Source organism: Callospermophilus lateralis, chromosome 3, assembly GCF_048772815.1.
Source record: "Callospermophilus lateralis isolate mCalLat2 chromosome 3, mCalLat2.hap1, whole genome shotgun sequence".
Classification (NCBI taxonomy): Eukaryota; Metazoa; Chordata; class Mammalia; order Rodentia; family Sciuridae; genus Callospermophilus; species Callospermophilus lateralis.
This window is the reverse complement of record NC_135307.1, coordinates 95,572,873-95,586,882: the sequence shown is the minus strand read 5'-3', so window position 1 is coordinate 95,586,882 and position 14,010 is coordinate 95,572,873. Positions and strand designations below refer to the sequence as shown.

Below are 14,010 nucleotides of genomic sequence, written 5' to 3'. Positions count from 1 at the left end.
AGGATGCCTCCAAATTTTCTTTTCCTTCCTTCCATGCTTCTCCTTTTTTTCATCATCAATTCAGAGCATACTCCTGTTCCATGGGCTGAGCTGGGAAAACTTCCTGCTTGCTGCACCTTGGTGGGAAAAGAGGGAGCTGACTGTTCTCTTGTGATATGTCCTGGAGGTTCACTTGCAGGGGACAGTCATCAGGTGGACATTTGAAAAGCAAATAATATGCTTATTGACTTTAGTTTGTGCACAAAAGTTAGTATAAAACTTGAACCAGAATAAAGGCAAACTAAGGAATGAACCATTGGTTTGGTCCATGTCAGAGTTGAACTGAGTCAGGTTCCCTAAGTCTTGAGATATTTGGCTGAGAAACTAATTGTAGGTGACTATGTAGGTCTTATGAAAGTGAATCCCAAATGAATTGTTAACTTTTCTTTTTGAACTATTACTCTAGTTATATCTACCATTAAGAATTGTGCAGGGAATATAATTGACAGATATGGCTTGCTTTGCAAACCTATAATTTACAAAAGTCTAATATACACTAATAGCTAGGCCATCCTTCCCTGGTAATGACTTTTCTTTCTGCTCGAAAGAGGAGCAGGTGTTATTTCTGAGAGCAGGAGTCTAATCCATTTAAGGAGTCTACAGGATCAGGCACCATCTTGGTTGCAGGTAAGGTTTTAGTGCTGGATCTCTTTCATTTCAGGTCTGCTCTGACCCTTTTCCAATCTTCTTTTTGCCTTGAAGGCTGACTTGTCTGGTTGGCACTGATAGTTTTCCTTAAATTTTGGCTTCTTTTGGACTCTGTCTTGGGAAAAAGATCAAAGGGACAAAGATGATTAAGGCCAAGGTATTCATTCTTTCAGAATACATCCCTGTGTGGTGGCTTCAGACTGGTCCTCAATATAAGGTTACTCATCCCTTAAAGGCTGTAAACCCCACACATCTCTCACCCGAGGGTCCAGTAATTCTCCTTTCCACATCCCTCTGGCTGAGGTGAAGAAATAGCCGGGTTGCTCTGAAGCCCTTGGTTACTTTACTAACCTTCTGCTTTCCTTATACCCACCCCCACTTTTGTAAAGTGTTTCTTTTTAAATAAACTCCACTGTAATTATCCTTGTTCAATATGATATATATTTCCTGTTAGGACCCTGAATGAGACAGTCTTAAATGTACATTGGTTGATTATCTCATATGGTTTTAAAAATAGTAGTTAAAAAAACGAGAACTTCAGAGTTAGATATATGGAAGTTTAAATTCTGGTTCTGTCACTTATTAGATGAGAAATCTCAAGTAAGGTAAATTCTTTAAACTTCATTCTCATTATTAACAAATGAAGGATAACCTAATGTGTTGGCTTATTGTAAGTATCAGCTGATATAATCAAATGAAAGCACCTGTGATCATTGCCTAAAACAGCAAGTATTCAATTAATTAATTCACGAAAATTTTACTTATTGAATACCTACTACACATGAGGCATTATTCTGCATGCTCATAGGGGATTCAAAATCTGGTAAAACAAAGGCAGTTCCTTTATTCATGTGCTTTTCAGCCTTGTAAGAGAAAGAAAGACATTCATCTCAAATACTTCAGTAATGAATGCATGATCTCAAATTGAGATAAGTGTTCCAAAACAAAACAACAACAACAACAGCAACAAAACATGGAATCACAAGAGTGTATAATGGAGGAAACTGATTGGACCTGAACTTTAGGGAAGGTTTTCCTAAAGAAATGTGAGCTGCAATTGGAAGAATGAGAAAGGGTTAGGAAGGAGAAAGAGGCAAAGAATGAAGAAAAGGGAAAGAACTAGCTAATGAGAAGACAATTTGTAGACCAAAGCTCTGTGGCAGAGTGAGGTCAAAAAATTTAGGCCTGTGGGACACAGCACCGAGAATAGAGGTAGACATGTGACTGGAGAGGATCTGGACCATGCAGGACCTTGTGGTTAATATCCAGAATTTTGGAGTTTATCCCAAGAGCTTGAGGAAGCCATTGCAAGTTTCTAACAGGTGGGGTGTATATGTGTTAAATTTGAAAGATTCACTCTTCCCTACAGTGTTTGTAATCTCTGTTAATATTCAGCAGGTTCTGGAAAGAGTACATGTTGAGAAGGAAAAATATTGATCGAGTTCAGGACAGAGTGATGCAGGAACACAAAGTTACTAGGATTTTAAAAGTTGAGAGATGATGGTATTTTGGATTGGAATGAGGATATGGAGATAGAGAAATCAGAAGCTTTTTAGAAAGTTGAGATGACAAGCTTTGATGAGCAGGTTTAACAGTGAGGATGAGAGAGTAATCAACTCTGACTCTTAGGTATCTCCTAACCTTCACAATTGGATGGATAGTGGTGTCATTCACTGAGGTAAGGAACCCTGAAGATTCCAAGCTAGGCTGACAAAGGTCCTTCGAGGGGCCTTAGGAAGATCCAAGTGGGGATTTCATGTGGGCAATAAAATATATGGATTTAAATATATGACTTAGAGTTCAAAGAGCAGTATGAGCTAGAGATATAGTGGTTTGAAGATGGTATTACAGATTGATTATAGTCATAGGTAAGATTGCCCAGGGAAGGTGGATTGAGTATAAAGAGATGATTTATGCTTCGGTCTTAAGAATCTCAGTGTTTAACAACTGGGTATGGGGGTGTGAACATTATGGAAGACAGGGAAGGAGTTATCAAATAAGTAGGAGTAAGAGTAGGAGAACATTGAAACACAGAAGTTGAGGGAAGAGTATGTTATACAAGGATAGATAGTCAACAATATTAGAACCTATGATATCAGTATCAAAACAATCATCATAACCTATGGTGGCTATTGTTGACAGCCACCATAGGCTATTGATGATATGGTGTAGTGATTAGCCCCAAAACTAGGTTGAATAACGAGTGGAGGATCAGGAAACAGGAGCAGCCAACTCTAGAAGACTCTTTCAAGGTCTTTGATTATGAAGAAGATTTGTGTATGTAAACATTTGTGGATATATTTAAACAAGTACTTATCAGCCTATAAAGTATATTCTTTATTATTCTGTGTATTTTTGTGTGCTGAAGAAATATAAATTTTTAACATCAACTGGTCTGTCAATATTTCAGTTTTTAGCAATCACAAACTTTATTTAGTTTTTGTGATCTTTACTACAAAATAAATATTTCTCACCCTCAATGTCCATATGACTTTAATAAACAACTCTGAGAAAATGTGGGTGGTCTCTTTTATACACCAGTGGCTAGGAACAGGACCCTGGGGTGCATTTTCCAACTCAAGACAATGAATTGTTCTGAGACCCCAATCTTTGTTTGTTTTTTGAGGAAAAGGAAGTGTTTGAAGGATGTTCCCACCATTTCATGACTTCTAGAATGGTGTATATAATTTCATGTGTGCCCCCTTCTTTTATTTCTTTCATTTTCCCCTTCCTCCTATATTAAATGGCTGCATGGATCAATAGTAATGGGAACACAATGTGGAAAAAGAACACTACAGAAGTCAGTTATAATTAAAACAATTGTTTCTATTTAGCATTTTCTCTGTGAATAAGAAATTTCCTTAGCAACATGTTATTATTTAATTATCTAATAACCCACCTCTAAAGCAGCTAACATTAGTCTCAGATTTCCTTGAAAAAATGATCGTAAGAAATATGTCATATTGAATCTTGAGGAAATAAAAGATTTAAGTCAATTCTTGCTCTTAGAAAAGCACACATTATATAAACAGCTATCAATCATAGAAAAGGTTTAACTTACTTGCTGATACATGTTTTATAGTTTTTTTTAGATTCTTCATTAAGGGTACCTCAAATCTTTTTGGGAAACATCTGGAATTTGATTTCTCATCTTTTAATTTTTGACCTCAGTATTCTAATTTGTTTTAGTTACTATAGATCTTTTCAGTATTTCCAAATAATTCCTTTTATTGATTTTGTTGTCATTGAATACTTCAAATTACAAGCACATTCATTCATTATTTTTTAAAAAAAGCATTTTTTAAGACTTATGTAGCAACAAATTCTAACCTGGACATATTCTATAGAGATTGATTCTCTTGTAGTTTCCAGGACAATTGTTAAGCCACTAGTTAAGAATCATATACAACTTAATGGCCCTTGCTCTTAATGAAAGTTAAATTATTTTTGAAAAATATATTTTTCCCTTTTAGAGACATTGATATGAGTAATAATTACTACTATTACATCTAATTGTTTCAAAGTTGGCTCTTCTTTTATTTACAGGTCCTGACACTAAACTAATGCAGAACAGTGGTAAAACAAAGTTTAAAAGAACAAGCATTGATAGATTGATGAATACTCTAGTACTGTGGGTAAGTAGCTATAACAAAATTAGGCAATGTCACTAGTCATTATTACCTTAGTATATTTCTTATATGTGGAGTTGTGTTTGGACACTCTGATTTGAAGTCCTTCTATTTTCTAGTTTATAATAATTTCTCAACAAATGATATTTTATCAGGAGAGGTAGGTTAGTGTTTATAGTGGTCTTCACAGTTTTTCAGTTCTCCATATTGCAAAGATTTATGTTTGAAAAACAAAATCCAGTTATTCCATTTCTTGGTTATATCCAAAGGATTTAAAATAAACATACTACAGGGATACAGTCACATCAATGTTTATAGTTGCACAATTCACAATAGCTATGGAGCCAACCTAAATGCTCATCAACAAATGAATGGATTAAAAAAAAGTGGCATATATACACAATGGGATATTACTCAGCCATAAAGACAAGTGACTTTTGGACATTTACCAGTAAATGGATGGATCTGGAGAATATCATGCTAAGTGAATAAGCCAGTCCCAGAAAACCAAAGTTCAAATGTTTTTGCTGATATGTGGAAGCTTAACCACAATAAAGGGCCAGGAGGAGGGGAAGAAGAGAAATTCAGTAGATTAGACAAAAGGGAACAAAAGGAAGAGAGCGTGGATAGAAGTAGGAAAGACAGTAAAATGAATCTAACATAATTTTCCAATGTACACATATAAAATTACCTAATGAACCCTATCATTATGCCCCCCCCACAAGAATAGGGTCCTAATTAGAATAAGATATATCTTATGCATATAACTTTATTAAAATGGATTCTACTATCATATATAACCCCTAAAATAAAATAAAATAAGAAAAACAAAACATAATTTAAAGGTAGTTTGGTGCACTTTCTGTGCTTATGCTGTCTTACCTTTGTTTAAACCCTCTCTGCATAGTTATGGACAAGGCCAGCTTCACAGGTGTGTGACCTGTGTAGCTACAAAGGGCCCCAACTCAGAAAGGCCTTGTTTTAATGATCAACTGTTGCTCTTTAGAAAGTCTTCATAATTTAGGCCTACATTTTCATCTGACACTAGGCCCTAAAAATTAGGGAGCTGGTTCTACTTATGAAGTCTCTAAGGCCCAAGTCCCAGTTGTCCTCCTTCATAGAGACACCTAAACTTGGCCATAGTCCTCTATCTGCTGTGAATTCTTTCCTCTTGAAATTTTTGAAATTATTTTCAATCATTAAAAGAAAAGAGGATAGTGTGATACAGGTACCAGATTGTAGGATATGGGGGATTTACAATTCTGCCCTAAATAAGGTTTTCCACAACTTTTCTTCTTATGCCCTTATTTTATTCATGAGAGAATAAAGAAGAAAACATCTCTAGAATTTATGATTATTATTTCTTGGAGGAAAAAGGAAATAGAAGGGTGATGCATTCCTAATCTCCAGCACTACCCTCCCCTCAACAGTGCCTGGTCTCAGTTCCAATTTAGGATGACACTTAGGACAAAGTCCACTGAACACCTTTTTCTACTCAGATTTTACCACATTCACTGAGCTTATGTCCTTCCATTCCATGACTGAAATTGTGGTCTCACCACAGATTGACCTTGTTTTTCCAATCTTGATACTAATAACCAGATAAGAGTCTGCTAAAATATTTCAGGTTGCTTCCTGCGTTCATTTAATCTCAAATGGAAAGTGAACATGTCATGAAGTATTTTAATTAATTCTTGTACTTCTTGGTGATCTTAAGGATTGTGCAGCCAGACGTGAAGTAGACTTAATGAGCATTGGAAGCAGTTTTTTAATCACTGACATATATATTTTTCCTTTTGCTTTTATACTGGGAAGACCATATAATTTATCATCCAAGCAGGATACCTTTGAAGGCAAAAGGGAACATGAGTAATACTATACCTGGACAGTAGATGTAAACTAGGGCAATCCAGGTCAAATCAGAGCAAATGGTCTCCTTCACTGACCCATGAAAATATGTGTATGCATCACAGATTGAGGGTGTGAACTTAGCTATGTGACTGAGGGCAAGTTTGTAGTCTTTCTGCACTTATGTTTTTTTTGTGTGTGTGTCATGTTTTCAATCTGTAAAGTGTGAATAATGACTGTTTCTATCTCAGAGGGCCTGGGAGAATGAAGAGAAAAAATGTATGTCAACTATTTAGTCATGTTCTCGACATAAAAATGTTAAATTTTATTCATATGATTGATGGGGAAGTAAGAAAAGGTTTGCATAATTTGATTTTTCAAAGGGCAATTTCTTAGAGTTAGGAGTATAATTAGATTAGGATGATATGACTAGTTTGGGGTTCAAGTTAACCTTAACCAGACTTCTATTCTTATTGCAGATTTTTGGGTTTCTGGTATGCTTGGGAATTATTCTTGCAATAGGAAATTCAATCTGGGAGAATCAAGTCGGGGGCCAATTTAGAACTTTCCTATTTTGGAGCGAAGGAGAGAAGAACTCTGTTTTCTCAGGATTCTTAACCTTCTGGTCCTACATTATTATTCTCAATACTGTTGTACCCATTTCATTATATGTGAGGTAAGATGAGCATTTATACTTTAATGAAGACATTTCATTTAAAGCCTTTGTTTCACATAATCACTTTTGTTTGTTTTAAAATTACAGCAGCGAGATAGATGGCTTGCTCTAACTGCTTATGATCTGCTACATCTGTTACAAATGAGGCAACTAAGCTGTGTAATCTGTTTAACTTTTACATTTTCAAATTACAATAAATGCATTTTATTTTATTCTTGATTTGATTTGGTTTCTTGATAATGTTTTTCTTTGGAATCCATGGACTGGGATGTAATTTCATGGAACTGCAACCTGAGCAAGAATTGAGTGGCTTTGGGGTAAGAAAAAGAACCTTGGAGGAGATTTATAGAGATGGTACCTTTCCACCACTAGTTTGACTCCAGATACCTGCATTCAGGTCCAGTTCTACCACCTACCATAACATTGATCAAGTAATTTCAACTTCTGATGTCTCAGTTTTCTCATTTCAAAAATGGAGGAATGTTTCATAGGATTGGATGAGGAGTGAGTCAATGCCTGTAAAGCTCTTAGAATAATGACTGGCATATTGTAAAAGTTTAATGAATATTAGTTTTTCTTTTATTTATTCTAATTTTTTATATATGACAACAGAATGCAATTCAATTCATATTACACAAATAGAACACAATTTTTCATGTCTCTGGTTGAACACAAAGTAGAGTCACACCATTCGTGTTTTCATACATGTACTTAGGGTACATTCTGCTGTCTTTCCTACCCCCATGCTCCCTCTCTTGCCCTCCCTCCCCTTTGCTCTATCTAAAGTTCCTTCATTCCTCCCATGATGCGCTCCCCCCAACCCCATTATGAATCAACATCCTCATATCAGAGAGAACATTCAGCATTTGTTTTTTTTTTTTTTTTTTTTGGTGGGGGGGGATTGGCTTACTTTACTTAGTATTGTATTCTCCAAATCCATCCATTTACCTGAAAATGCCATGATTTTATTCTCTTTTAATACTCAGTAATATTCTATTGTGTATATATACCACATTTTATTTATCCATTCATCTACTGGAGGGCATCTAGGTTGGTTCACAATTTAGCTATTGTGAATTGTGCTGCTATAAACATTGATGTGACTGCAACATTGTAGTATGCTGTTTTTAAGTCCTTTGGGTATAAACCAAGGAGTGGGATAGCTGGGTCAAATGGTGGTTCCATTTCCAGTTTTCCAAGGAATCTCCACACTGTATTCCATATTGGCTATACCAATTTGCAATCCCACCAGCAATGTATGAAAGTGCCTTTCCCCCATATCCTTGCCATCACTTATTGGTATTTGTATTCTTAGTAGCTGCCATAATAGGTCCAAATCTCCATCATGCTGTATTAGGCCATGACTTCCTTAAGAAGACTCCTGTAAAGTACAAGAATTAAAATCAAGAATCAATAAATGGGATAGATTCAAACTAAAAAGCTTCTTCTCAGCAAAATAAACTATCAGTGAAGTAAATAGAGAGCCTACAGAATGGAAGCAAATTTTTACCACATGCACGTCAGACAGAGCACTAATCTCTAGGGTATATGAAGAATTCAAAAATCTTAATACCAAAAAAAAAAACCAAAAAAACCCTTAAAACAAATAACCCAATCGATAAATGCCCAAGTAACTTAACAGACACTTCTCAGAAGATGATATACAATCAATCAACAAATATATGAAAAACTGTTCAATTAGAGAAATTGAATTTTCTGACAATTAGAGAAATGTAAATCAAAACCACTCTAAGATTTCATCTCATTCCAGTCAGAATGGCAGCTATTATGAATATTAGTTTTTCTATTTTCTATTGGTAACTATAAATGAGTACAATAAATGGGTTAACACATAATAGGTAATGCTTGCCCCTTTTTATATAAAAGCTATGAATTATAGTTCCTCTTGTATCTTGATCTGTCATTTCTAGATTTAATCCCACAAACTAAAGCTAAATTGTCTCTGTCTCCACACACACATACACACACACACACACACACACACACACACACACTTTCTATACACACGTACATGTACACACATATATTTTTGTGTATGCATTCTTGATAAGACTGAGAAGTTAGTTCTGGATTCTATACCTGAGACAGGCTTGATCCTGATCCTATTAAACTAAGCCAGACAGTCCCAAAGTTAGTGGAGCCAAGATAGAGCTTGTTTGTTTAACACTTTTCATCATCAGTACTTTAACAATACACAAAATCACCAGCTTCAAATCCCCACTAATTTTTACTAGCCTCTTTTTCTCTCTTTCCAAAAGCCTAGCTATGATGAGGCAAGGGAGGTTGAATGCACAAAATCACCCTTGTTTTGGATAGTGGTCAGGAAACTGAAATGTCAAGTTGTGGGAAATTGACTTGAAGTTGTGGCATGAGGCCATAACACCACAAATTGCTTTGGGCCCTCTGGGGGTTGTGTTTGGAGTGGGCTCTATTTAAACTGTATCCTACTGGCTCATCTTTGATTCTGAGGACCTCTCATGCTTGAATCCAATTATAGAGTCTGTAGTAAATCCTGCTCTTTGCCAGAAGAGCTATGGTCAACTTTTATAGCTTTCCTTTTATGTCCTAAATGAATAATAAAAGTGCATGGTGGCTTACCATCTGCATATGTGCAGTTTCATATGTCCTTATGAAGAAACTGTATTTTTGTATACATTCTTTCTTTGAAGTGCATTGGTATTTTTCATTTAATGTTTTGAAAAATTGATATTTTTAGAGACCAAGGCTACATTCTCAGGTTAGCATTCCTTTTACTTCTAATGTGTAGTGGTTGACAGAAAATCTCTGTATTAGTCCAAACCCAGTTTCTAGTCTTCACACTGCAAATAATAACTGTGTGACCTTAAAGAAAGCACTTGGCTTTTCTGTGCTTTAGAATGTCTGTCATACATGTGCTATTCTATAAAATGAGTGGATTAAAATAATTAATTTCTGAGTTCATCTCTGCTCTATAGGTAGTATCCCACACACACACTTTATTATTTAAAAAAAGTATATGATATTGTTTAAAACTACTTTCTCATGCATTGCTTTTTATAATTTTCAAAGTTGCTCACTGATGTTTTGTAATAGGAATATTATATCTTCTAACTCTATGGGTATCTTTTTCTTAAAATATTTTGTATACAGTACTTTCACATACCTCATCTAATTTATGCTTCCCAACAATTTTAAGAAGTAGCTATTGTTGAACTTCTTTCACAAATGACATGATTTGTTCAGGATTATGGAGCTAGCTTCGGGGAGAACCACGATCCAAATTCAAGTTTTCTGACAGCTGGTATTGTATTTTCCCCTGTTCCTAACCTGTGAATGATCAATGAAGACATCAAGAGGAAAAAAAAAAAAAAGAGGCTAGAGTTCTTTACTTGTTGGTAAAAAATAGAACTGATGGAGATTAAAAGTGAGCTTTTCTCTTACCAAAAAAGAACAGTGATTCTCATTTTGAGGGGGAAAGTATTCCAAGAAATTTCAAGTTATTTGGTCCTAAGGACTTAGGCATAGAAAAAGAGAACTCTCAGGTATCCATTTGGAGGGATGAGGGCCTTCTGCAAAAGCTCCCATTAGGCTTTTGAGTAGGTACAGAGACGAAACTAGTGCTCTGTGTTACTTGAGGACAAAAGCTCATAATCTACTTTGAATGTTTAACAATTCCAGGTGAGCAGGGACATTTATTTTCAAGGACATTTCTATGCTTGGTTTGTTTGTTTTAGGATGTACCCAGACAGATTTTTAAAAAATACATCATTTTAGGAAATGCAGTTATTGTTCTCCCAAGGAATTAGTTTTGAGTGTTCTTTCTGAAGCAATAGGAACTCATTTCCCTGTAGCTTCTTTTGCTTTAGAATGGGTGGAATCCTAAGTCCTGCCCTCTGAGTGGTCAGGCAGAAAACACAAAGCCGTCTAATTTTGCTAACTCGGAACATTTGTCTCCTTTTCTCTGCTATTGTAAAAGGAAGGGTGCATGTTCCATGGTGACTCTCCTAAATCCTCTTTTCCCAAACTAGAAGGGTCCCCATCTTCTCTACAGGCTATTTTAAGTTCTAGGAATTCAAATGAATTTTGATTATTTCCTTTGGCTTATACCACAACAGGGAAGATTCAAATTCTCTTATGTTCATTTTGCTCTGAGTTTACAGGGAGCTAACATACTTTCAGATAATTGCAGACTTCAAATGACTTGTGAAGAGCAGACGCCCTTCGGGAATATGTTCCATGACCGTCCCCCCCATACAGATGGTACTAAATCCTATATAGTCCCATTTTTTCTGTACTATACATACATATCTATGATAAGGTTTAATTTATAAACTAGGCATACTAAGAGATTAATAATACAACATAAAATTATAATCATATACTATAATGAAAGTTATGTGTCTATGGTCTTTCTCAAATATCTTCTTGTACTGTACTCAGCTTTCATGTGAGATGATACAATACCTACATGATGAGATGAAGTGAGATGAGTGATGCAGGGCTGTGACATAGCATTAGGCTAAGACGTAAAGGTCACTTGAACCAAGTGTTGTAATGCCACAATAGTCAATGTGATAACCAAGATGGCTCTGAGGTAACTGAGAGGGTAGTGTGTACAGTCTGGACATACTAGACAGGGGATGAGCCACATCTCAGGTGGGAAAGAGCAGCGTGGTGTGAGATTTCATTATGCTACTCATATCAGTTCACAATTTAAAACAGTTTATTTCTGGAATTTTCCATTTAATATGTTTAGATGCAGTAAACTTTGGCAACTGGAACAATGAAAAGTGAAACCTCAGATAAGGGGAAATTCCTATATAATATCATTCTTGGAGCCAAGTTCACATTGGCTTTACCAGATACTGGAATTCCAGTCTTGGCTCTGTGAGTGATCTTAGGTTAGTCACTTAACTTTTCAAGTCTTAATGTCCTATTGGTGAAATTGGAGACGAGAGGGCCAGGATTCATTCATCAACACTGACTGATCACCTGTGACAGCAACACTCTGCCCCTGGCCTGTTAAAGGAGTGTTAATGCTTTTTGAGAGGGAGAAATAAAGAAAACAAAGCTGAATCAAACCAGCTAGCCAGGAACTTACAAAGTATGCAGGGGGTGGGATATACAGAAGAGTAAATCATACGTGAAAATCTTTGCACAAATACATGTATGTATTTATTATGAGTATGACTTATTTATCTTTATATGATTCTATATAGTCATAGTGTGATTTTAGTTTAGGAGAAAAAAGTGTTGTCATTCAAATAGTTAAAAATGAATGGGCACCATACCCATTTAGAAAGGAAAATGTGGTTTTAGAACTTGAAGCATAGAGTTTAATGATCAGAAGGTCTTGGTGTCATCTAGTCTAACTTTCTTGGTTTATAGATGAGAAAACTATAAAACTTAATTTTCACTAAGAGCAGAAATTTCACAAATAAGCTATTAGTCTTTGCAACTACCATTACTATTTCATGTTCTTCTGAATGCCTTTGTTAATGTGCAAAGACATGAACTGCAATATCAATGAACAAAGTAAGACATAAAGCTGCAACTGCAATAAACCTATTAGAAAAAAGTCACGTATAATGACTATAAAACTAGAAAATCAAAATAATAATTAATGCAATTCTTAGTACGATAATTCAGTTAAGTACTTGTTTATGTGAGCAATATTTTTTAAAATTAAAAGTTTTCCTTCAGGGCAACAATAATTTAAAAACCTATCAATAAAAAGATATTATGTCCAAGAACACATTTATAAAGCCATGGAGTGGACCTATGTGAAAAACAAAGCAAAACAAAACAAACTAAGACTTGTTACTGACAGAGGTACTTTTAAAATTCTAATTGCTGGGTTTTTATTTCTTGAAGTTGTATTTAGTTTTATGAAGATAAATGCTTTTCAAATAATGAAAAATTTTAATATAGACCTAAGAAAAAAATAATCCCAAATAAATTTTCTAGGAAAACTGATATATTGATTTTAAAGTTTATTTAGAGGGCTGGGCTCAGTGGTAAAGAGCTTGTCTTGAATGTGCAAGGCCCTGTGTTTGAACCCCAGCACTTCAAACAAAAAAAGTTTATTTAGATGAATGCATTGATTCTAGCAGGAAGAAAATGAGTGATTACAGCAAAGAATTTTTGAAAAGGAAGAAAACAAAGTTGCTCTTTTCTCTTCCCAGGTATTGTTGGGTTTTATAAATTTACAATAATGAAAACAAAAGATAGATTGTGACATCAATTAACAAAACTGAAATCATAAACCAGATTCTAGTGAATAAAATAGTTTATGTGTGTTGTAGGAAGCATTCTAACCTAATAAGCAAAGGTCTAGCTGTCCAAAAAGTGGTGATTAAAAAATCTTTCTGTTTGGAAAAATTGAAATTAGCTCCTTAGTTACTGGATTCCTAATGGGATAAATAATTAAATATGGAAAAAAGTTCAGTATAAACTAGAAGAAAAATGCAGATGTCTGTATATGCAATCTCTGCACAGGGAAGGCCTATTTAAGCAAAAACCTACAAAGAATAACTATAAAATTTTGATTGATTAAAAAGAGAAAACAATCAAAATCCACTTTGTACATAATTTAAAGTCCTAATTGGATTTGTACCATCTTCCCATTTTGTTCTATAAAGATTAAATGCTACATGTGTAAGTCTTCCTAAATTGGTAGCTTAAACTTATGTAAAAATGTCTGCAGCAGTTTGTCAATAAAGTTTAGTCCTTTTTTAATAAAAAAGAGAAAACATTTAATGAAAAAACTGAAACATTATTAAAAACATTATTAAATTGGGTATAATACTTGCATTGTTTTTTGATGAAGATAATAATAGCTTTAATATCTTTGTAATTCTTATAAATTAATAAGAAATACACTAATATCAGAATAGGAAAAAATGAAATAGGCAGATAAAATTAGATAGTTCCAAGAAGAAATACAGTCAGCCAATAAAATTTGAAAAAAGTGCTCAGTTCACTGATGAGAAAATAAATGGCAATAAAATATAATGAGATGGTGTTTGAATTGATGTATAGTAAAAGATAGTTCTCCATAATCTAATGGTAGATGCCTATATTGTTATAGCCTTTTGGGAAATCAGTTTGGCATTATCTGTGACAAACACTGGAAGAGTTCTTGCTCTTGGCCACAGAAGTTTCATTTCT

At 34.7% G+C, this 14,010-nt stretch overlaps 1 protein-coding gene across 1 annotated transcript in view; it reads left to right on the top strand.

Annotated features, from left to right (window-relative positions):
• The window catches only part of Atp8b4 (ATPase phospholipid transporting 8B4 (putative)), a 216,463-nt gene that overhangs the window by 120,140 nt on the left and 82,313 nt on the right, over positions 1-14,010 (top strand). Inside the window, exons 10-11 of the mRNA XM_076848565.2 lie at positions 4,234-4,322; positions 6,644-6,840. Of these exons, the coding sequence (XP_076704680.1) occupies positions 4,234-4,322; positions 6,644-6,840 (286 nt within the window). The remainder of the gene's footprint in view (positions 1-4,233; positions 4,323-6,643; positions 6,841-14,010) is intronic.